The sequence below is a fragment of the Cannabis sativa genome, chromosome 2, assembly GCF_029168945.1.
Source record: "Cannabis sativa cultivar Pink pepper isolate KNU-18-1 chromosome 2, ASM2916894v1, whole genome shotgun sequence".
NCBI lineage: Eukaryota > Viridiplantae > Streptophyta > Magnoliopsida > Rosales > Cannabaceae > Cannabis > Cannabis sativa.
The window spans coordinates 88767071-88791098 of NC_083602.1; the positions used below are offsets into that span (position 1 = coordinate 88767071).

At 27.3% G+C, this 24028-nt stretch overlaps 2 protein-coding genes across 4 annotated transcripts; one reads left to right on the top strand and one right to left on the bottom strand.

Moving 5' to 3' along the window:
- Positions 1 to 14311: 14311 nt before the first annotated feature.
- Positions 14312 to 17333, top strand: LOC115721292 (enoyl-[acyl-carrier-protein] reductase, mitochondrial). Of its 3 annotated transcripts, none has more exons than XM_030650562.2 (10): positions 14312 to 14606; positions 14709 to 14806; positions 14915 to 15046; positions 15490 to 15633; positions 15721 to 15823; positions 15920 to 16019; positions 16184 to 16260; positions 16363 to 16441; positions 16658 to 16776; positions 16913 to 17333. In XM_030650562.2, the coding sequence occupies exons 1-10, from the start codon at positions 14398 to 14400 to the stop codon at positions 17004 to 17006; spliced, it is 1155 nt and encodes a 384-aa protein (XP_030506422.2). In that variant the 5' UTR covers positions 14312 to 14397; the 3' UTR covers positions 17007 to 17333. The 3 variants fall into 3 exon arrangements, with proteins under 3 accessions (XP_030506422.2, XP_060966957.1, XP_060966959.1); XM_061110976.1 differs by having other exon boundaries at positions 14390 to 14606; positions 14717 to 14806; XM_061110974.1 differs by having other exon boundaries at positions 16658 to 17333.
- A 2642-nt stretch (positions 17334 to 19975) lies between these two features.
- Positions 19976 to 23436, bottom strand: LOC115718422 (mitochondrial hydrolase YKR070W). The gene is made up of 12 exons (XM_030647197.2): positions 23210 to 23436; positions 23011 to 23114; positions 22888 to 22923; positions 22687 to 22760; positions 22475 to 22515; positions 22016 to 22087; positions 21691 to 21892; positions 21188 to 21283; positions 21006 to 21073; positions 20613 to 20823; positions 20432 to 20515; positions 19976 to 20302 (listed from the first exon to the last, which is right to left on the bottom strand). The coding sequence occupies exons 1-12, from the start codon at positions 23320 to 23322 to the stop codon at positions 20249 to 20251; spliced, it is 1155 nt and encodes a 384-aa protein (XP_030503057.2). The 5' UTR covers positions 23323 to 23436; the 3' UTR covers positions 19976 to 20248.
- Between the last annotated feature and the right edge of the window lie 592 nt (positions 23437 to 24028).

A 24028-nucleotide genomic window follows, 5' to 3' on the forward strand; every position in this document is an offset into this window, starting at 1 on the left:
TAATTTTTGGAGTTTATAAAGTTATTTTTGTTTATTTATTTTTTGATGTAAGAATTGTACTTCAAAAAATAAATAAACAAAAATAACTTTATAAACTCCAAAAATTATTTAATTAGAAAAAATAAACATGACACAATAACAAAGAAAAAGATAAAGATAAATAATTTTTTATATATATATATTATTTATTTTTTAAAAAATTACTAAAAAATAAACATAACACACATAGAGTGATATAATAAACCTATGTGAATATTATTATTTTGTTTATTAAATCAGTATGTTTAATTAATAGAAAATAAAATAAACACATATATAAGATATTTTATATTATTGGTATGTTTATTATAATTGTAAACATAAAAATAAACATAACTAATATTACCATATATATAATAATCAATAATTATTACCATATATATTATAAAAAAAATTGAAAAAAAAAACTTTTAATTATATATCAAAATGTATGAGAAAATAAAAATATATTTTTTTGCACATATTTTGTAATTAATTAATATAATGTATACAAAATTATAAAATGCCCTTATTATTATTATTATTATGAATGAACTAGCAATGGGAATTCAGGTTATCATGCGTGGCTTTGATAGGAATACCACTCGAGATTTTACGGGATCGATACGATACTAAAAATGTGTTTTTTTTTTTGATCTTTTTCTTGTTTAGACACTGTAAATCACTTTTTCACATAAAAAACAAATTAAAAAATGTAAGATTTAATTTATTTCAAATATTTAAGGAAATTTATACAAAATAATATTTTTAGTAAATTTTTAGGTTTAAATATTTTTATTTTTATTTGTATGGTATTCTATAAAAAAAATAGTACAAAAGTAATAAGTAAATTATATGAAAATAGTAAGAAAACAATATCTAAATAATATCAAGATAATATAAAAAAAATATACAAATAACAACAAAATAATAAAGATATAATATAAAACATAAAAAGACTGTATTTTTTATAAATAAAATCTTAAAAATCGTAAAAAAAAATAAATTTATGTATATCTATATTTTTATATTTTTTAATTGTTTTTGTGTATTTCTGAAATAAATCTATTTATTTTATGATTTTTTTGAAAATTTTATTTAAAGACTACAACATTTTTTCTTATTTACTTGACAACTTTAAGTTTCTCTCTTAAACATGCTTTTTATTTAAGTTATAGTTATAACTTTTTATTTTAAGGTTAATATTAATGAAACTTTAGATTTGGAAGGTTGATTTTGTGGCATTGGTATAGTTATATTCATGATGTTTATGGGATTGTTTTTGTCACGGTTATTTAGCATGGTTAGTTTTTTTAAGCTAAAACTGCAGAAATTTTTGCTCTTTGCCATGCTGGTAATCAATGTCACCTTCTTAGTTGGATAATATTTAATTCGAAACTATCTTAATGTAGTGAACAAGATTAATAATAATATTTTTTTAGACTCATCACTAAATTTAATTTTAAGAGATATTTATTTTAATTTGGTTTTCTTTTATAATACGAGTCTTTTTCATTATTTTAGGACACTTAAAGTTGTTATCTACAATCTTACTAAGTATGTCTTAGATGTGACTATTAGCTAGGTTTGGTGGTGAGTTTACTCAAATTGTATTATACATCTTTAATGATATTACCTATTTTTATCTTTTTTAAGAGCTTGCTCGTTTTGTGATTTTTCTTTAAAAAAAATAATAAGATACAAAATATATATAATTAATAATATTCTTAGAAGAGAATGGTCAAGTCAAGGAGCAAATTTAAAGAAAAAAAAAATTCAATCTTAAATTAAAAATGAATAGTAATTAAATATTGATATTGGTAGGAGATTTGCATGTGTTCCAAGAAGAAGACAAATGTTTTATTAAAATGTGGATGGTGTCACACTCATACCCAATTATTTGTTTTTATTTTAATTATATGTGAAGATTAGCTCTGAATTTGTTTTATTTTCCCTAAACAAAGATATTGGAATATAAAATAGAACTATAAATATAGATATTTAGGTAGGAGACAACATCTGGTACAAATTAAGCCATTGTCCAATGACAGTAAAATGAGTGGTGAATGATGATTGGTGATCTCATTATCAACAATGAACATGGACATTTATATTATTTAATTTTTTTTAAAAATCATATTAATCTAATTCAAAATTATATTTTATTATATTATGGAGATGATCAGATCATTATTGAGTTTATCACAACTTTTATCATGTGAAGTAATAGTATTTGTTTTAAGCCACTAAGAATCTTTGAGTAATTGCAATGGAAAAATTTAAATTTAGTGTTACATCAATACTAAAAAGGATATTATTTCAATATTAAATTTTTTTTCCATTTCATCACAACACTAAAAATTACATTAAAAATATATTTTGTATTATTAAATTATCTCACACAATAATATGTATATAAATATAAAATTTAATCACAAACCTATTATTTTAATGTTAAAAAAAAGAAAATATTAATTTCGTACAGTCTATAGTGTCCCACTAAATAGTGGGACACTATAGACTCCCACGTATATAGAATAACATTTAGTGTTCTATTTGAGCAATTTTGTGTCCAAATTCCACTATTTTTATAATTTTAGTGTCCTATTGGAGAAACCCTTAGTAGTGAGAAAAGAATGGAAAAAAAAGAGAGATTATGGGTTCGAATCCAAAACTTTTAAGCTATTATACTATTAGTTGATTATAAAATATCATTAGAGAAATGCTAAAGGGCACCGGTGGTGCCTAGCACCCTCCTATGTGTTAATATCGCTATTGGTCCAACTAAGTATCGGGTCCCATATAATTTAATATAATAGCTTTTAGGGAGTATCGCTAGCCAATCGCAACGCGACATGTCGAGAAGGTACTAGGCACCACTGGTGCCTAATAGCAATGCTCATATCATTACGCTACACTTAAAATTAAAAATCTCACACTATTTTGATATGTTTTTATGTGTTTTGGTATTTATAATAATATTTTAGATTTTTTTAATAAAAGTATATACTATAATTATTTAAATTTATTTGTAAATTTTTTAAAATTTTTGAATAATTTATAGTAAAAAAATTTATATATTTTATTGCAGACGTGATTATTTTTTCTTACAAGAGTGATAAGCAACTAAGGTTAGATGTCAATTTTTTTAGTATATATAAAGATATCATCCAATAATCGATTCAATTTTTTAGACTATTGAGCTTATTAGATGTCAATTATTTAGAATATATAGATGTATTTGGATTAGATCAATTTTTAATTAGATTTTGAGATTGACATTCAATAATCGATCCAATCAAATTATAATCCAATTTTTAATAGGATTATTTACACCACATACTGAAATTTCTAATTTTTTTACTTTTTTACTGTAGGGTGGAATTTTTTTCAAAAAAATTGTGCAAATTTATACTGTGTACTGTATTAAGTTTTTACTGTTGTTTTATGGTTGTTTTTTAGTTATTGTGTTTTGTGTTTTACTGTTGTTTTATAAAAACACGGTATTTTTGAAAAAATCCGTGTGACAGTATTTTTGTAAAAGAAATAAAATTTATGTATTTTCGTAAAAGAAACAAAATTTTAGTATTTTTGTAAGTTTTACTGTTGAATATCCAGTCTAATTATTTTATTGTAATTGGATATCTAATTTTTTGTAATTGGATTAGATTAAATCGGTTTGGGTTAGATGTTACCTACTCCTATTACTTAAACTTTTATTTTAATACTATAAATTATTCGGAATTTTTTAAAAATTTACAAGAGGTCCTAAAATACTACAATATATACAATCATAAAAAAAAGTTAGTTTAAAAAGTTTTCTTAGACGCTGAAACATATAGAGACTATACCAAAACAATTTTTCTAGAAAGGTATACCTACATATTTTTCCTAAATTTATATACATATATGTATAGTTTAGATTAGTAAGAAGGACATGAAACTAAGCTTGCTTGTAAGTACCTACTAAAAGAAGAAAAATATTAAATAACTACTCAAAGAAGGCAAAATAAATAATTAAATAATAAAAAAATAAATAAATAAATAATATATAGGTAAGATATTGAATATATTAGAACAACTGAACAAGTATATATGTGTTGAGTATGTAGTTTTAAAATTAGTGGGGTATGCAGCTGATTTGAGTTGAATAACATGCCTTCTTTCAAAAAAAAAAAAAAAAAAAAAATTAGTGGGGTATGTGTGTGTGCACCACTATTAATTTCCATTCTCATATATATTAAGTAATTAGCCAATGATTTGTTTATATTAAGTAATAATTAGCCAATAATTTTATTTAGATTTGATATAATATATACTAAGCATCATGTATACCTTACTCTTAATAAAAGTCAATTGTACGATTAGGTTATATATGAGGTGGTGTTATACAAATTTATACATATATTAAATAAATATAGAAATTGGTTAATGATTATGAGTTATATATACCACGTACAAAGATATTGGGTGTATATAGACTTTGCCTCTAATTAATTTTATTAAGGAACTAAAATAAGAGAGAAAAATAATGTATAAGTATAATAAACAAAATTACATATTTATTTATTTTGAACTAATTTTTATTATACATAATAATTCTACTAAACTAATTCATATATATAATTTAATTTGATTAATACGTGAATAAATACTAATTGATGATGAAATAATTACACATTAAGGATTTAAATATTAACATTGTGTTAGTTATAGAGAGACTTAGGAATGTTATTTGCAAAAATATTAATTAATTATTTTTTTTATTCTTTTATGAGATTATGTATAACCAATTCAATTAAGTATTTTTTTTTTTATGCTGGATAATTCAATTTAGTATATTTAAAAATATAAAATTTAATTCTAAACTATTTAAAGGGACGGCAAATTAAACTATTTAATTAAAGATAGATAAATTTATTAAATTTTGTATGATTTAAATAATTTTAATTAGTTAGATAATAAATATTACTTAATTTTCAATAGCCATTGGTTTTGTTTATAAGTGTATTATAGTTAGTTTATTAGATATTTCATTGTGATTGTTGTTAGAGTTTTTTTTCGACTTGATATGTTTATTGTTGTTGTTAATTTTGCATTATCAGCTATATTTCATGTAATAAACTTTGTCTAATTAATAATCAATGAAAATTTTCTAAAAAAAACCAGTAGTTATATTTTATTTTTATACAAGATAGTTTATATTTTCTTTAATTATTTTATTTTTTATTTTACATATTTTAATATTTCATAATACAAAAAGACAGACATAAAAAGTTAAAGTTGTGATATTTTTATATAAATTAAAAAATAATAAAAGTCTTTGTCAATGCAGGTGAAAGTGGATTAATTAATGCTTAATTAGTTAGTACTTACTTTACTTAGCTGTAAAAGACTTTGAAAGCTCATATGTTTTCTACAGTAAACCGTGAGAAAGTCCAAATCACAATTTTTTTTTTCTGAGATGTAAAATGTAAAAACTAAATTAGTAAATATTAAAAAAAACAATTAAGAAAATAGTCATATATAATAAATTATTAGATAATAAATACTATATATTTATACACTTATTATATATTATTATTTTTTAAAAATATATAATAATTAAATTAAGTTAAATAATTTTTTAGTGTTACATATTATTATATTGTAATAAAAATGAATAAATATATTAAATCATTAAATATATATATCAGTATTTAATATATCGTATTATTAAAAATTAATATACTGTAGTAATAAAATTATATACCACATAAAAATTATAATAATACTAAAATACTCAATATGTATACATACCAAAAAATTTATATGTAATAAAATAAAAATTAAATATCATCTTAAATAAATAATATACTATAAACACAAAAAATCATATATACCATACAATAATATATACCTATAATAAAAAAACAAAACAAAATAGTATAGTATTATTTAAAAAATTGATATTTTTATAATAAAATATTGTTTGGTTTTTATGGGTACATCAATTATGGCTTGGCCATAATTTTTTAGGTAGTTTTGTGACATGGTACACATTATTGTAGAAGGTTTTCTATTTTAAAAAATATATGTTTATTTTTTGTGTTATATTAAATTCTGTTCATATGATGTTACATTTTGTTAAGTTATATTCATATGTATAATGTTGCATTTTGTAATGTTATGTTTATGTAGTGTTGCGTTTTGTTATGTTATTTTAAGTTTATGAAGATGTGGAGATTTTAGAAGATTATGAAAGAATGATTAGATTACACAGCTAAATTTTCTCTTCTTCTTTCAATTATTATATAACATTTTACATTTTAATTTTTTATTTAGAAAAATATATATATATTCTTACATGTATTTATTTTTTGCCTGTGGTTTTTAGGTTGTTCATCATGTTTTACTTCACTTAATGCAAGAGTTGGAGAAAAGATTTGTTGGGGCCAAACTATCTTTGGGCAAAATTTGTAGATGCATCACTTAATCTCCATTTTCTTTTAAAGTCTTTGTTTGTTTAGCATTGAATGTTTTTACTGGTGCGTTTGGAAAGCCCCAATGTAATTGAATTTGTGTGTAATTGAAGGTAATTACACAATTTGACATGTTTGTCTGACCATGTAATTACACTGTAACTGTGTAATTGGAAGTAATTGAGGGATTCCAATTACACTCTCCAATTCTCATGGCCCCCCATGAGAATTGAATGTTATTACACTGTGTAATTACTAAAAACTTTCCATATTAAACATTAGTTATTAAAAAATATTATTTTTCTATGTAATTACTAACTATTTTACCAAACAAGATATTAGGAATTCATATATAATTACCACCTCATATCCAAACACACCTTGCATTCAATAAATAGATAAATACTTTCTTGAAAACTTTGCTTAGGAGAAAAAAAAACCCAATAATGAATAAATAATTGGCATTAGAAAATTGTAAATGCATGCTTATCTAGTCTCCACCTAGCTACTACTACTAATATACTTCCATTCAAAGAAAAGTAGGCTAGTTAATATAATGCCATTACAATATTCTATGCATTTAAATGTTGTATACTTTGAACTAAATTTGTATAAAAAAAAAGAGTTAATTTTATATTTAACTAAAATTTTACAATAGTATTTCAATGCATTAAAGTTAAAAATAATATTTTTTTTATAGAAAAGTGAAAAAAAAACAATAAATAAAAACATTAAATTTTTATTAAAAATATAAAAACCTTGTAAATACATAAATAAAAGAGGAATTTTTATAAATACCTATTTTTATGTTTTATTTACAATATTACGACCTAATATTTTTTATATAAAAAAATACACTTGTAAAATTTTAAAATTATTAAAATATATTGTTTTTAGGAAAAAATAAAAAATAACTAAAAATAACGAGAAATCAACCTCACGACAACTATAAATTGACTATAAAAAAATTATAAACAATCAAAAATAATTTCATGACAACTATAATACAACTATAAATAAACTATAAAGAACAACAAAAAAATAATTTATTATTTTTACTTAAGAAGTATTTTTGTAAATAAAAAAATTTAAAGCACAAAAATAAAAAAAAAAATTCCTTGATGAATTTTTGTAATTTTTTTTTTTTCAAATTTTTAGTTTATTAGGTATTTTTTCTAAATAAAATGAAATTATTAATACATAGTTTAGTGACAAAACAATAAATAAAAAAGTAATATTTATTGTGGTGTAAAATTTGACTCATGCAATATTTTGTGTCATATTTGGTACAACTTTTAGCATATGTTAAATTTGGACCACTTTATACTAGAGATGGAAATTGGTCGGTTAATGTACGGGGAATGCAATCCCCGCCCCCATCCCCGCTACCTATTTATACCCCCATCCCCGCCCCATCCCCGTCTAATAACCAACGGATTCGGGGTAGGGGAATACCCATCGGTTATGGGGAACCCATCGGGTATCCATTAAGGTAAAATGAAAAAAAAACATTAATTTAAAATAATTGAAAAAAATAAATTAAACCAATATTCTCACAAATATTTATTATACATACATAATTCATAGAAGATAAAAGATAAAACTACTTAAAAAAAGCATAACATAATAGAAAATAAAAACTAAATATGTCTCAAAGTTTGGAAAAAAAAACAAAAGAAATTATATATATCTATATCGGGGTCGGATATGGTGCGGATAGTATTATCCCCGCCCCCGCCCCATCCCCGCTTCGGGTATTGAAATTGTCCCCCACCACCGCCCCATTAACCACCAAGATGGGGAATCCCCACCCCATTAGGGGCGGGTCCCCGCGGTATAAATTTCCATCTCTACTTTATACACTACCATTAGAGTTCACTTTTACAAAGATGTACTAAAATATGCATATACACTATATTTTTAGCACTCTATTGGAGATATTTTAAAGATGCATTTGGAAGTACCGTGTAATTATTCTTACTAGTGGTAATTACACTTTATTTTTAAATACAATGTCTGTTTGGATATAAAGTGATAATTATATAAGAATTTCTAACATCTTGTTTGATAAAATAATTAGTAATTACACCGTTTAATAATATTAATTACAGTGTAATCACATCTAATTCTCATGATGATTATAAGAATTTAAAAGTGTAATTGAGACTCATCAGTTATTTCATATTATATAATTATTACTAACAATTACACTTAGGTGGCGTTGGGTTGGCAGGAATGAAAATATAGGAATAAGAATGAAAATGGGAATGAAAATTATAATAGGAATGGAATAGAATAAAATTTAAAATGCATAAAAAATTATTAAATTTTTCCAAATCTTGTATTAGAATGATCTTTCCTTCTATTTTAAAATGGAATAGTCATTCCACCAAAATGATGCAAAGGTCATTCTATCAAAATGATATTCTAATAGTTTTAAATGTAACCAAACAACTACATATAATAAAAATTGTTTTCTTTCCATTTCATTCTATTTCATTACCTCTAACCAAACGCCACATTAATTCTAACTTCGCAAAATCGCCCTAAAAATTTAACAATGAAACAATCTTTAGTGTAGTCAACTACAACAGAAATAAATATTCATAGCAAGTGGTGTTGGTGTTACTGTTAATTAAACAAGTATGAAGAAGAAATTAAGTGCTTGACACTCCATGATTTCTTGAATGAAAATAATTTATATGCAAAAGTGGATCATTTTGTTGGATGGCCTATTTACCATCAATTAATTTCAAAGTGTAATATATAAGTTGGGTGAACTGTTTGAGCTAAATGTTCTGTGATATATATATATATATGTATATATAGCTCTGACAAAGTGATCATTCCAAAGACTATTCAAACAAAAGTTTGGTCAACTATTGAGCTAAAAAATTCAGAAATTGTATCATCCAACAATAGAAAATGGATACACAAAAAGTGACCAGTGAATGGGTAACTGAGAAAGGGTTAGTAATTAATTAGTAGTGGTCAAAAAGTCACCAGTGATTGGTTTTCTTTAATTAATTATTTTTGTCCTGGAATAGGGCCTGATTTTGAGTACTTGAAGCAGAGAATCCAAGTTCAAAACTTGAAATACACCAACTAAATCATTATGATATTAAGACAAAAATTTGGGTCCAATCTTCAAGAGTAAATGTAAAAAGCTTGTCAGAAAGTTGGGATATTTTGACCAAAATAATGCATTAATTTAGTTAAGGCCTAAAACAAATTTAAGCTTTGTTCAAAAACAATTTTGGTAATCTCAAAAATATTATTTTTGTTTTCAGGTTGTATCCTAAGGGCATTACCAGTTTTGAGTTAAAATAGGCCATAAATAAATATTTTTTTAGATTTTTACTATAAAGATAAATAGTATTTTTAAAGATAAAAAAATATTTTTTAATTTATCTCCTAAAATGAATGAGCTCTAAGCGCGGGCCTAACCCGCCTATGCCTAGAGCCAGCCTTGCCTAAGCGCAGGCACCGTCTACTCTCGTTCAAGGCCGATCCTGCGATAATTAGTGAAAAAATTAGACATATCTTTTTTCAAATTAATGTCTTTAATTTTTACTCTATTTTTCAAAATCTATTATGTTTACTTATTTTTCTAATAATTTTACTAATTTTACCCTATCACAATCTCCATTCTTCTTTAATTATAATTTTGCTCAAACTTTTCCATAAACCTACACATCCATCTTTAAAAAACACAAGTTATATTTGAAATTATGTCTAAGTTATGTGAAAATGAGGATAATTTAAGTACAATACTCATAAAAAATATGTATTTAAATTAAATTTTATTTAGTGATAAATTTTAAAATTGTATAAAAAGAAAGCATTCTTCAACTTCTCTCATAATTAGTACATAAATTAGTTAAGGCCCATTGGAGATACTCTACTTGGGCTACTTTTCTATTTTTCTCATAAATTAGTTAAGGCCCATTGGAGATGCTCTACATGCTATTATAGCATACTTTGTTGTAAGTGAAAATTACATGAAATATGGGATTTCATAATAAAGTTAGAAAAATATGGCATTTTTAAGTTTGCCACTCTTCTATGGCATTTTTTCACATTTAAGATTTTTTATGGTATTTAATATGCCATATTTTTATAAACTTATTATCCAATCCCATGTTTTATGTTTTTGTTTTTAGCTTAATTAGTTTTTTATTTTTTAATTTATTTTACACTTATATTTTAGGATTTTTTTTATTTGAAAAATTTACACCAAATACTATATTTTTTTTTCAAACATTACATTTTTAATTTGACAAGAACATTTTACTTTTATACTTTTATTAATTTTTTTTTCTTTTTTACTTATTGAAACTTCAAAAAGTTTTTTTTTTTGTTTTATTATATATTTTTTAGTTAATTTTGGCTCTCTTTTTTCTTTTCAACTTTTAAGTCAGATGCTACTTTTTTTTTTCTTTCTTTCGCTTATCTCTCTATTTTTTTTTTCTAATTTCTCTTTGTGTCTCTTTTTTTTTTAATTTTTTTTTCTCAACCTATTTTTTTTCTCTTAATATATATAATAAGTGTACATTTTTATATTTCATTTTTTTTTACAAAAATTAAACTTGTTTTTTTTATTTAAACTACTATTTGTTTTTTTTTTGTTAAAAACTAATTATTCCATTAAAAACAGCAGAAAAAAAAAACCAGTTTCATCAACATCATCCTGAAAAAAAAACAATATAAAAAATCATAATCTAAAAAGAATCCAAACTTTAAAAACTAGTTTCATCAACATTGAAAGAAACTAATAATTTCATTTAAAGAATACAAAAAATAGTTTCATCAACAAGATAATGAAAAAAATTACAATCTAAAGACGATACTAACTTTAAAAACCAGTTTCATCAATATTAAAAGAAACGAATTATTTCATTAAAAGAGGCAAAAAAAAAAATAGTTTCATCAATAACATAATAAAAAATACACAATGCCTAATAACTAAACTTTTACAAATTAACGATACTAAATTTAAAAACCAGTTTCGAACATATAAATTTTATATCAATACCTAATAATCAAACTTTTAACTTCATTCTTTATTTTGGCATTTAATTTTTTATTTGCTTGCTCAAAAATTAGAGTTAATTTAAACATACAATATGCAACAAATATAACAAAGAGAATCATAAATTTAAATCAAAGAGAAAAAAAAGAAACAAAGAAAATTAAAGAGACAAAAGTGCAATAAAAACCATAAAAGAATAACAAAAAAAAACAGTGGAATGTGAGAAACCAGTTAGTAAAACAACCAAAATAAAAACAAACAAATAAAAACCAGTTTCTTGAAATAAATTAATAAAAAATTGAATAAAACTCAATTATGAACAACAATAAAAAAAATTAGTTATAAAAACTAGTTACTTAAAAAAACCAGTTATGAAAATAATAAAATAATATGTGTGTCAGAAACTGATTAATTAAAATAAAATAAAAATTGTTGTTCAAATATCATACAATAATAAAACTGGTTTTATACAAACTAAAAAATATATAATAATATCATAAAAATTGAGCAACCCCATTACAGAACAGTTAAAACCTGTGAAACCAGTTTCGACATGTGAAACCAGTTTTGACGTTATAAAAAATCATAACAAAATACAAATGTTAATAATAAAATTAATTGAAACCAGTTTCATCAGACAATCAAATAAAAACCTACACACACACAAATATACAAAAAAAAAATACTAATCACAAATATAATCAAAACAACATATAATGCCTACCAATAGTTTAATAACAAAATATAAGTGTAAGTTTCTAACCTAGAAACAAAATAATAAAAAAGTAACTTGAAAAAAAATTCTAATAACATAATGAAACTATTTTTTTTATTCTTTTAATGAAATTAATAGTTTCTTTCAATGTTGATGAAACTGATTTTTAAAGTTTATATTATCTTAGATTATAATTTTTTATATTGTTTTTTCTTCAGGATGATGTTGATGAAACTGGTTTTTTTTTCTGTTGCTTTTAATGAAATAATTAGTTTTTAACAAAAAAAACAAAGAAAAAAAAATAGTAGTTTAAATAAAAAAAAACAAGTTTAATCTCTGTAAAAAAAAATAATATCTATAGTTGAGATCATTTTTTATTTATTTTAGTATTTTATTTTTTTAAAAAAGAAAAAATAAATAAAAAGAAACACAAATTTAAAGTTTTTTATGGCATTCCTCAAGACTTTTTCCCATATTTGTAAGTTTTTTAAAAAAATGCCATATTTAGTGTAATTAAGTTTTTATGCCATATATATCAAAACTTATCTTTATTTTTCCATATTTTTGTAAATAGCCCTTGTTGTAATAAGAATCTTAATGGAATTAAATTATTCATTACAATATTTATTTTGTTTTCCACTAGAATCACATTAGATTAGAAAAACTATGTAATGATGATTACATCACAAAAAACTAAATAAAGTAAAATTAAAATGACTCTAATATTTTTCTGCGTCAACGATTTTTATAGTGTGATTTAGATCACTCTCTCAAAAAAAAAAAAGTACAAGATAATTTTATTAATTTATCATTTATTTCAATATTCATTCTAATGATAAATCATTACATTCTACAAAACCAAACATTACTAAAGAAGATCATCTCTAATGGGGGTTGTCTATGGAGTAGTCTTTGCCACATGTACAATGTGGTCAATATTTTCAAACTTGCTTAATGCATGAGCTACATGAGCCCTTAACAGATTACAAGATAAATTGATAAGTCGGTCATTCCTAATTAGGGTCGGTCTAAGCTTTAGACAACTTGGACCATTGTACAAGACTCCCATTTTTAAAGGGCTATTTTCTTTTTTTTTTTTTGAAAGGAAAGGTTTTTTATTATTATTATACATACATAAAAACAACTATAATTAAAAGTTTAAGAACATATCTTAAAAAAAAAATTAGTAATGAAATTGTGATCTTAATGTAAATGTCTTTCTTTTTTTTAATAAAAAAGCTCAATTTTAATCTTTCGTACACGGTTCTCAAAATGCTTGGGCGGGCCTTGTTCTCAGCCCACCAAGCAAAATCGATAGTTTCTTGGTAAGCTGGTTGGAGCTATTGTTTCAAACAGTTTCAATCAATACCATGTGTAGCATTGCCATGACATGTTGGTTAATGTAGAAGGCAAGGAACAAAACTGTTTGAAAGAAGAAAAATTCTTCTGTTATGGAAGTAATTGAATCTGCCAATATAGCTCTTGATCAATGAAAAAAAAGCTTAAGATAAAATCACTCTAACATCCTTGTGTCTCGACAACAAGGGTGAGGGCTCTGAGTTATGGTCTAAACCAGAAGAAAATACAATTAAGATAAACGTGGATACTGCGATCTTTGAACAAGAGGAAAAGTATGGCTTCGATATTGTTGCTCGTAACCATCATGGTAGCCTTATTGCAACACTCCGGCAACTGTTGTGGAGGTAAGTTTGCTGCTGAAGTTATTGAAGTGTTGGCAATTAAAAAGACCTTGAACTGGATTAAAGACAAACATTGGAAACAGGTTAAGATTGAAACTGATAGTATGGTCTCAATGCAAGCCATACAAAGTAATCAATCAATGTTTTGTACCTTTGGCTTGTTAGTTGCGGATTGCCAAATTCTTCTATCTACTTTACCTAATGTCTACTTACATTTCATCAGACGATCAACAAATTGGATAGAACATTACGTTGCTAGACACTCCCGTTTTAATTTTGGTTGTAGCATTTTTGATTTCTCGGTAGATTTACAAAATCTTATGTACTAGAATGCCAAATTATTTTAATGAAATTGATATTTTATTATTTAAAAAATATTATTTATAAATTATATTTAGAGCACTAGCTCCAACTACCTCATACATCATAACCAACAAAACCACTTTCCACTCAATTGAGCACTCAACGGCAATGGCGTCTCTGGTGCGACCAGCCACATTCAGAGCCCTCAGAAATGCCACCCCATCCCCCTTCTTCTCCAAATGCCTTCCATCAACAAACCGCCCTTTCTTCTATCGCTTCCAATCCCTAAACCTTCGAGCATTCTCCGCCGCCTTCATGTCACCACCCTCCAAGGCCGTCGTCTACGACCAACAAGGTCCTCCCGATGTCGTTACAAGGTACGATCCTCACTCTCAGTTACTTAATTAGGGTTCAGGAACTTCTAATCTTTCAATTTGGAAGAAAATTAAGGGCTTAATAATGGTTCTTCTTGTTGGAAGAATTGTAGAATTGCCGCCTGTAGAAGTGAAAGAGAACGATGTCTGTGTTAGGATGATAGCTGCGCCTATCAACCCATCTGATATTAATCGAATTGAAGGTTTTGAGCTTTGGCTATGGAACCTTTTAAGCTTTTGTAAAACCTTATAGATACTCATCTCTATGGGGGCTGAACTGATGAGTTTTTTTTCATACTTAACCATTATAGGGGTATATCCTGTGAGGCCGCAAGTTCCAGCTATCGGAGGATATGAAGGTGTTGGAGAGGTGTACTCGGTTGGTTCTGCAGTGAAGGGTCTCTCACCTGGCGATTTGGTCATTCCATCTCCCCCTTCCTTCGGTACATTTTCATTTTCCCTTGTTTATAGTTCAAAGTTCAAACCTTTTATGCATTGTGTTTTTCGAAATTATGTTGAGAAAAGTATTATGTATTTATGTAATGTAATCTTCGACTTTACAGATTATAACAAATGGGCATGTACAGTTTTATATGTTAGTTGCTTTACTTAGTTCAAAAACCAGTGATGATTATAGCTTGTAGTATTGTTTCTTGGCAAGGGGTTTCTAGTTACCGTTATGCAAAAATGAGTGTGATTCAAATTTAATAAGGCTGGCTAACGCACAAACCAAAGTACTGTGTATTGTCCCAGAACTATTTCGATTAGAAAAATGGGGGTTAAAGTAACACACACTTGCATCAAAAGTCTTCATTTACAATTTTACATCAAAGAAATGTTATGTTATTTGGTTTTAATCTTATTGGCTAAATATCCTTCTGCTTAGGGACGTGGCAGACTTACATTGTCAAAGATCAGAGTGTTTGGCACAAGATTAATAAGGATTCTCCCGTGGAGTATGCTGCTACCGTTACAGTGAATCCTTTGACTGCTTTAAGAATGCTTGAAGACTATGTTGCTTTGAATTCGGGTAATTTCATTTTGTCATTTGTTTTGTATGGAATTGTTTTGAGTACACTGGAATTTTTGTATGAATGCTCTCGTTCAATTTAACCAGGAGATGCTATTGTTCAAAATGGAGCCACAAGCATTGTGGGGCAGTGTGTTATTCAGATTGCACGAGACCGTGGTGTCCATAGTATCAACATTTTAAGAGATAGGTGCAATTTCCCGGGCTTCTTTACTTTCGTCTTTCCGAGAACACAATTTTTCAATGAAAATCTTACTTTGATTTATCATTCCCTGCTTCTTTACAGGCCTGGATCAGATGAGGCAAAAGAAAACCTTAAGAAACTTGGTGCAGATGAAGTTTTTACCGAGAGTCAATTGGAAGTGAAAAATATCAAGGGCCTTCTGGTATCAATTTTAAATGACATTGTACATTATGCTCTCTGAATTATGGAGCTTTTGCTATCATGCACAAAAATCTTCTTTCTAGTTTTGTTTTCCGTGACTTTTTCTACTGATAATTCCAAGTATTTTAACCAATTATATCCACTTGTGTCCTGTTTATCTGCTAGGCCAGTATACCTGAACCTGCTTTGGGATTTAACTGTGTTGGAGGAAATGCTGCTTCTTTGGTTCTCAAATTTTTGAGGTGTCATATGCAATTATCATTAAAAAATTTAAGGCTAATGCTAATTTTATAACAAAAAATTAATGTTTTTCGTCTTTAATTTTTAATGTTTTTGGTTCACAGACATGGAGGAACTATGGTCACGTATGGTGGCATGTCTAAGAAGCCAATTACTGTATCCACTTCGTCTTTCATTTTTAAGGTCTCACACTTTCTCTTCTTGCTGCAGTTAATTGCCCTTCAGACTAATCTATGAGTTTTTTGTGGTTTCATCTTTCAACTTTATTTATTAGGAAAAATTTATAATTGTTCTCATCTTTATGTCTGTTACTCTTTTCTATTTCCTACATTTGAATGACCTCTGCATCGGCTTGTTATATCATCTTACTGAAGTCCATATTACTCTGTGCTTTAACAGGACCTTTCTCTAAGAGGATTCTGGTTGCAGAAATGGTTGGGAGCCGATAATGCAAAAGAATGTAGAAGAATGATAGATTACCTCTTGGATCTAGCACGAGAAGGGAAGTTGAGATATGAGTATGCTATCTTTCAATTTCTTAGTTTGCTTTATTCTATCGTTTTGCATTCCTATTTATCGACTAAAGATATATCTTTCGTGTATTTTTCTTCAAATAATAATTTATGTTTCAATGTTGATGATTTGCCATTACAGAATGGAGCTGGTTCCGTTTGACAATTTCAGCACATCACTTGACAAGGCTCTTGGTAAACTAGGGAGCCAACCAAAACAAGTCATAAAATTCTGAATTAGCATAACTGGGAGTAAGGATTTTCTTCTTCTTCTCATTATTAATGGAGTAAGAATTTTTCTTGGGGAATGCATCTAAAATTTTCTATTACACTGTACTTGAAAGAGTTATGATATGCTAGACTAGGAGCTTCAGCGATTGGAAGGATTACTATATGTTATGTAAACTAGTGTCTTGTCACACATGATCTAACATAAACAGACAAGTTTTGTGACAATTTTCTTTTAAATTAATGGTCTTGAGTCATGATAAACATCACTTAAAAGTTGTACTCTACTACTAGTTATTATTATTCTTTCAAACAAAAAAGATAATTGAATTAAACTTCTTCCAAGTATAATAATTTTCAAAGAAAGCCCATCTCCAGGGCATTGGTGTAGTTGCAATGGTCCTTGAGTTAGGTCTGCCTTAGGCAGACTTCCAAGGTTTGAACCGCTGCAACTACAAAAAATGCTCTGTTGTCTGCTGGGACCTAGCGTCGGGTCCCCGTGGTATCCCAAGAAAGAAAAAATATTGTTAAAGAAAGCTCAAGAGGAAAATTGCTGAGGTAGCTCTGCCATCACTGGCGAGCTCCTAACGGAAGACATTGCCGAAGAGAAGAAAGAAGGTTTTTATTGGCAATGGGTTGTTCAGGTTGTCACGAGATGTATTGTTGTTGCTTGATTTTGGATATTACACTGATTTTAATATTTTCTTGTGGACTTGTTGATTTTTGAAACTCTGAGCGTTTGAAAGTTAATGAATCTAATTTTATTTCCCCCTTTGTGTGATTTGGGTATTACACTACGATTGAAGATAGCGTCTCAAGAAACTGTCTCAATATTTTTTTTGTTTGTCTGGCTAGAATATTTATGTAGCTTTTTTTTTTTTTTTTTAAAAAAAGAATATTTATGTAGTTAGATGTCTTGTTCTTGAAAATGTAACAATAAAAGATGATAAAAAAGTTTAATTTAATTGCATACTTTATTATGATTTTAGAATTTTTTGGTTACAGACCCTAAAATCAATTATATAGACTTTTTTTTAATATTTAATTTTTTATTTTATTAATACTTATGTGTAGTGTATATTGCAATGCACTTTAATATCTGGGTGATTTTTGATTTGATTTAGTATAATGTAATAGCAATTATAGTGGCAATGGTAATGTAGTGAAATAAAAATGGTTATAAAAATTCATTAAAATATTTGATTTATTATTGGAATGAATATTGAAATAAGTGATAAACTTGTAAAATTATTTTTGTATTACTTTATATATTTATATTGAGAGTAGTATTAAAGTCATTTTAATTTTACTAGTTTTTGTGATGTAATTCTTCTATTATAGTTAAAAGGCTAATTAGTAATTTTTCCCCTCGAATTTTGACACGTACTAAATCATGCCCCCTGAACTTTTTTGGCCGTTAAAAATTCCCCCTGAACTATTAAGATTGTTAAATTTAAAAACTTTTATCTAATTTTAGTAAAAAAAATTTTAACATGGATGAAAGTTCAGGGGGCATGATTTAATACATATAAAAGTTTAAGGGGCATGATTTGGTAGATATCAAAGTCTGGGGAGCATGATTTAGTACTTGAAACAGTAAAATTGAATGAAATTAGACAAAAGTCCTTAAATTTAACAATCTCAATAGTTCAGGGGGAATTTTTAACGGCTAAAAAAGTTCAGGGGGCATGATTTGGTATATGTCAAAGTTCAGGGGGGGAAATTGCTAATTAGCCTAGTTAAAATAACTTGATGAAATTTATAAACACACAATCAACACTTTTATAAATGTATAGATTAATTTTGGATTTTAAAATAATGTGATATTTTCTTAGTGAAAAAAAATACTTAGAATTGGTATCAGAGCAAAAAAAAAAAGTTGCATTTTTATGAAAAAAAAAAAGAAAGTCTATGTAATTAATTAGGGTGCATTTAGTTTGTTGATTAATGAAGTTTTCTTCTTCCTAATAAAAAAAATGCATGCAATTATATATTCTTTTTTTTTGCTTGGCTTAGGTCATTATTGACAACTAAAAAGAGAGTCAAAGTAGCTCCGCCATCACAAATCAACCAATTAAAGTGGGTTGACAATGTTGGCAACAATGGAGACAAACTTCTAGTATCACATTAGTTCAAGAAGAGTCTGAACAGCTAGGTAAGAATATATATATAAGTACTTTTAATGCAGATAACACTAATCGTTACTCTATTTGACCCCACATTATTTTTTTAAACAATTTATTAATCACAACAACCAATTAAAATAAGGAAATTCTTAAAAAACAAGCCAGCTATTGCATTATTTCTTATCCCTTTAGTTTAAAATATATATTTTTCTCTAATTGGCCTTACTTACTTTCTCACGAGCAACACCTCAAACTACATCATTGAACTTTCCCTAAAATATGGTCTTATTTAGATACTGATACTCACTGAAATAAAAAATTAAAAAAAAAAAAATTCTAATTGGTTAAAATTTAAAAGTGTGCAGGTGGGCAATGTTGACCAACCCTGGAGATACTCTAAGACTAACTCTAATGGGGATTGCTCAAATAGTTGAACAAAAGTATGTGAACTACATTGTATGATGTAGCATATAAGAGTAATGATAAAAAAATTTTAAAATAAGATAACTATTTTTATTAATCGGAGATGTCCTAACACCTATTTTGGCACTATTATTTTTTAAGCATTAGAGATATCCTTAAATAACTACTTTTACCCATATCTTATTGTGTTTGATTAAGTATCATAGCAAAATAAATTGGCTCAACATCACGAATCACTTACAATACAACTTTTTTTTAATCAAGATAGGATAAAGTCTGAGATATATATTGAACCTCCAATTTGACATTACTGTACTATTCAATAATAATCATAATCAAATTAAAGACTATTAAATAGCAATTTAAAAATCACTAAAATTAGTATGAGAGAATGAGAAATTTGTTTAAAAAAATCACAATCTTGAATATAAGGTATACAAATAAACTCTTCTTATTAACACGAGTAAAAGGTCAATTTTGTTCCATATGCTTTGAACCCCTAGAGTAGATCTTTAGTCCCAAAATAAATAAATAAATTGTTATAATACGTGAACTTCGACCAATTAAATTTCGATGAAAATATGATTGAGAACCAAATAAATTAAGCCACTGGGTTTTCATTCCCCTTTCATTAATTATGACAAAGATTTCATCCCACATTATTTAAAATTTGAGGGAGAGAAAAATATACTTATAGAATCTCAAGACTCCTTTCGCAAAATATAGTCAACGGCTTCTTCCACAGTGTCCACAACCTGCACAAACATTTTTAGATTTTGCTTCATATAAACAAATATGTTTAGCCAGAAAGGGCGGAGGAGATATCGGCTGCTGAATGTTGCAAGGCATTATTTTAAGTATAGTTTGTTTGCTAAAAATATTACCAGATCAGCTTGAAACTTCGGGTGATTTTCCCGTCCTCTAAAAACTCCAGTCCTTGTTAAAATAGAAAACCAAGGATGTCCTGCCTGGAGTTTAGATGCTATTAGATATCCATTTAGTCATTTCATCATTAAATTTGTAAACAAAATTGAGTTATAAGAAGTTTTTATTGAATAGACATACCTGTCGTGCACCATGGATGTCGACTGAAGGATTATCCCCGATCATGTACAACGTTTTGAGATGGTGATTTCCAACATTTGCATGATTGGTGGCGTTGTGAACATTATGATGAAGAGATTGCGCTAATTGCCTAAGTAAAACTTCTGCAGTGTTGAATACAAAGGGATTTGGTTTACCATAAGCTGTATACTTTAGAGCCTTTGGGTGAATTCTGAACCAAAAAAAAAAAAAGAAAGAAAAGGAGTGAAACTAATTCATAATAATAAAAAGCCTAATACAAGTGAAATTAAGAGAGTGCATATTTGGCCACTTAAAAAATGATTATTCACTAAATTGATTGTATAGAATTGTGTCATAATACTGCACTCATTTGTGTATTTTCTACATCCTTACTTATTGAAGACAGATTCCAGTGCGATTCTGAAAGCTCCCATACCAAGACGTTCAGCAGGAAAAGCAGCCTATCTTTTGTCAAGACCTCATCAGTACATTCTCAATTTTCAACAGAATAATTTTTAAAAATTATTAGTGTAAGCATCATAAAGTGATAATGAATATGAACAAAAGAAACAGACCTGGTAAGTCAGGTCATCACTTGCAAAAAACAATTCTGGTTGGTGTCCAATTTCACGACCAGGAAGACCTCCAGTTCTTAAAATGTCACAGAGAACCTGATATGAACATCCAGTTAGTCAATTTAGACTGATTTTTCAGCACCAAAACAGATTGATTTGATAAATTCTAACAGAAGAAGAATGGCTAGGTGTACTCAAAAATTTGTAGTAGCTAGTCGATACAATTCTGCAATATATTTACATGCACGGGGACAGTATAGGGGAAAAAAGTCATGCCCAGTATAGTATTGCATTATTATATCAAAGATTAGATTGAAAGTTAAAATCGTGTAAAACAAATGTGCATGTATCATAAGGAATGTCTAGGCTTCTTTCAGTTTTTGCTGTTAATCTCAATAATTATTGTTATTACATCATGGTGTATGTAGTGGACGATTTCAAATAAAGATTCTTTATGGTCGAAAAGTATGAATGATCGAGAAAATAATACATTCAACACCAACCTGAATGTCTCTACTCCAGTCAACAGAGTCACTAACTATAAAAACTGCCTGGACTCTCTGTGAGCACACATCATTTTTTAGGGCAGTATCCTTGAAATTGCTATTTTGATAGTCAGTCTGCTTGGTGTTCCATTTTTTGTATGGTAACAATGGGTCAATGTTCTCAAAGAATGATGCGTAGTCATCAATCGAAAGAACATTTCTGTTACAGAATACAAGAAAATCAGGATTCAGGAGTGACATCTCACAAGACCAAAAACACTGATGAAAAATATTGACATGAAGCACAAATCAAGTAAGCCAGGATAAGCAGCCAAAAACTTACTTGTATCCATATTCAGACATCACTGTAGCAGGTTCGCCTTTCCCCACAGCGACAACGAGTTCATTTTCAAATCTGTAAAATATAAAATAAACTCTTTGATTGATTAAAAACAAATATTGATCATGTCTAACAAATTAATGGTACATGAATTAACTCACTATTCTTTTGTCCTACAGAAAGTTTAATTAGACCTGTGTCAACACTCAATGGCACATATTTAAATTGGACCAGATGTAACTGTTTCTGTAAATTCTATATAAGCAGCATCCATTGGAGCCATGTACTACAAATTTTTCAGAGAACTCAGAGTAGCATAAAAAAAATTCCACTTGATTATGAAAGTAAAAGGAATGCAAAAGCTGAAAACTAACAACCTACAAACATTTCATTTCTTCCTTGAAAAAAACTCTTCAACAACGCAACTTCAAAGAAAGTCTACACATAGTCAATAGAAAGTACCTATCTACCAACTGTTTGAAAGGTGAATGACCTTGTACAACCTGTGAGTAAGATAATGTAATTAGAAGAGACATAATTCACCCCTTTGGAGTTCAATGGTGAAAAATACACTCATTATTGAGAAATCACTATTGGCCAAGTAGTCAACAAAGATCTAAAATTGGAAAAATAATAAGTAAAAGGGTCAACCAACATTATCAAATTAAGAGTACCTGTGAAGGTGAAATATGAACACCCAAGAGTTTACTTAGCTCAAGGGCTCTCTTTGATTCACTAAAACCACCTCCTGTTGAAGAAAATTCAACAAGAGTAACACCAATCCAGATTACATAATAACATATAAGCAAACAATCAAATCATTTCCAGCATTGGGATTCAAGTCAACAGTTACTCGGTTTAGTCAAACAACTCACCATTGGTCAAAAATATATAAGGAATTTTCAAAGCACCTGTCAAAGAAGAAAGAAAGAAACGATTACAAAAGTTACTAAGGAAAATCATAAGAAAAGAGAGTTGTTTTGAAGTAAAATTTAGACCAGAGTTGTTGTATAATCGTTTAAGAGCTTGAGGAGAGCCTCCAATAGGAGTTTCACCGCGTAGAATGACACCGTCTATGTCGAAGGCAATACCGAACGAAGCTCTATCAAATAAATCAAACCCTAACAACAGTTCAGATTCAAGGGAAAAAGAAAAACAATGAAAAGGAAAGAATGTAAGGAAGGAAGAAATACGAACGGAGTTGATTGGATTTGGGAGGAGATGTTAGAGAAAGAACGAGTGGAAATGGGCCACAATCTCTTTCTGTTTCGGATTTCTGAAGCTTTCACGAGGAATCGGCGGAGACCCATCTCTGTATGAGCTCACCGGCTGAATCGCCGGACGAGAAACCAAACAGAAGATTTTAGCTTTAAATACCTTTTCAACTTTTTCATTATCAAAATAATTTAATTTTACATTATCATAATAATAATTTAAAATTTAATGTATGTATTAATAACGAAATTATAAAATATAATTAAATATTATTATCATCGTCAAAAATTAAATTTAAAAATTTATCTGAAATCGAGAATTAAATATAAATATTTACGTCAGAAATTACTTATAAAAAATATGGGTGAATGCTAGATCGGGGTTGGGATCCCATCCTCTCCCGGTGCTAAATTGAGGCTATTTGAGTACATTAAGCTTAGATCAATTTTTTGTTTTAAGTATAATTCAAACTTACTAATTATTTCTTTGAGTAAGGTTGGTTATGATTGGGTTTAAACAAAAACGGAAATCAAATAGTAAATCTAATGAAATTGGAATAGCTTAGAAAAGTTATAATTACTAATGAAATTGGGTTTCAAATAAGTTAAGGAAACCAATCAAAGGAATATAGGCCTTTCCATGCCGAAAGTGCACATATTTTTGACCCCAAATAATAATCTCTTGACTCTATTGCTCATGCTATGCACCTCAATCTAGTCATGTTGGTGATATAGTAATGGTATGATACATCTCTTAAGCATTTTTGGCATTTTAGGTGGTGGTATGGTATGATACATCTTA

Coding starts and splice junctions, on each gene's coding strand:
- LOC115721292 (XM_061110974.1), top strand. CDS start 14,398: ATGGCGTCTCTGGTGCGACCAGCCACATTCAGAGCCCTCAGAAATGCC. Junction 15,634..15,720: donor CTATGTTGCTTTGAATTCGG/GTAATTTCATTT, acceptor CAATTTAACCAG/GAGATGCTATTGTTCAAAAT. Junction 15,824..15,919: donor ATCAACATTTTAAGAGATAG/GTGCAATTTCCC, acceptor GCTTCTTTACAG/GCCTGGATCAGATGAGGCAA.
- LOC115718422 (XM_030647197.2), bottom strand. CDS start 23,322: ATGGGTCTCCGCCGATTCCTCGTGAAAGCTTCAGAAATCCGAAACAGA. Junction 22,924..23,010: donor ACGATTATACAACAACTCTG/GTCTAAATTTTA, acceptor CTTCTTTGACAG/GTGCTTTGAAAATTCCTTAT. Junction 22,516..22,686: donor TTCATATTTCACCTTCACAG/GTACTCTTAATT, acceptor TCTTACTCACAG/GTTGTACAAGGTCATTCACC.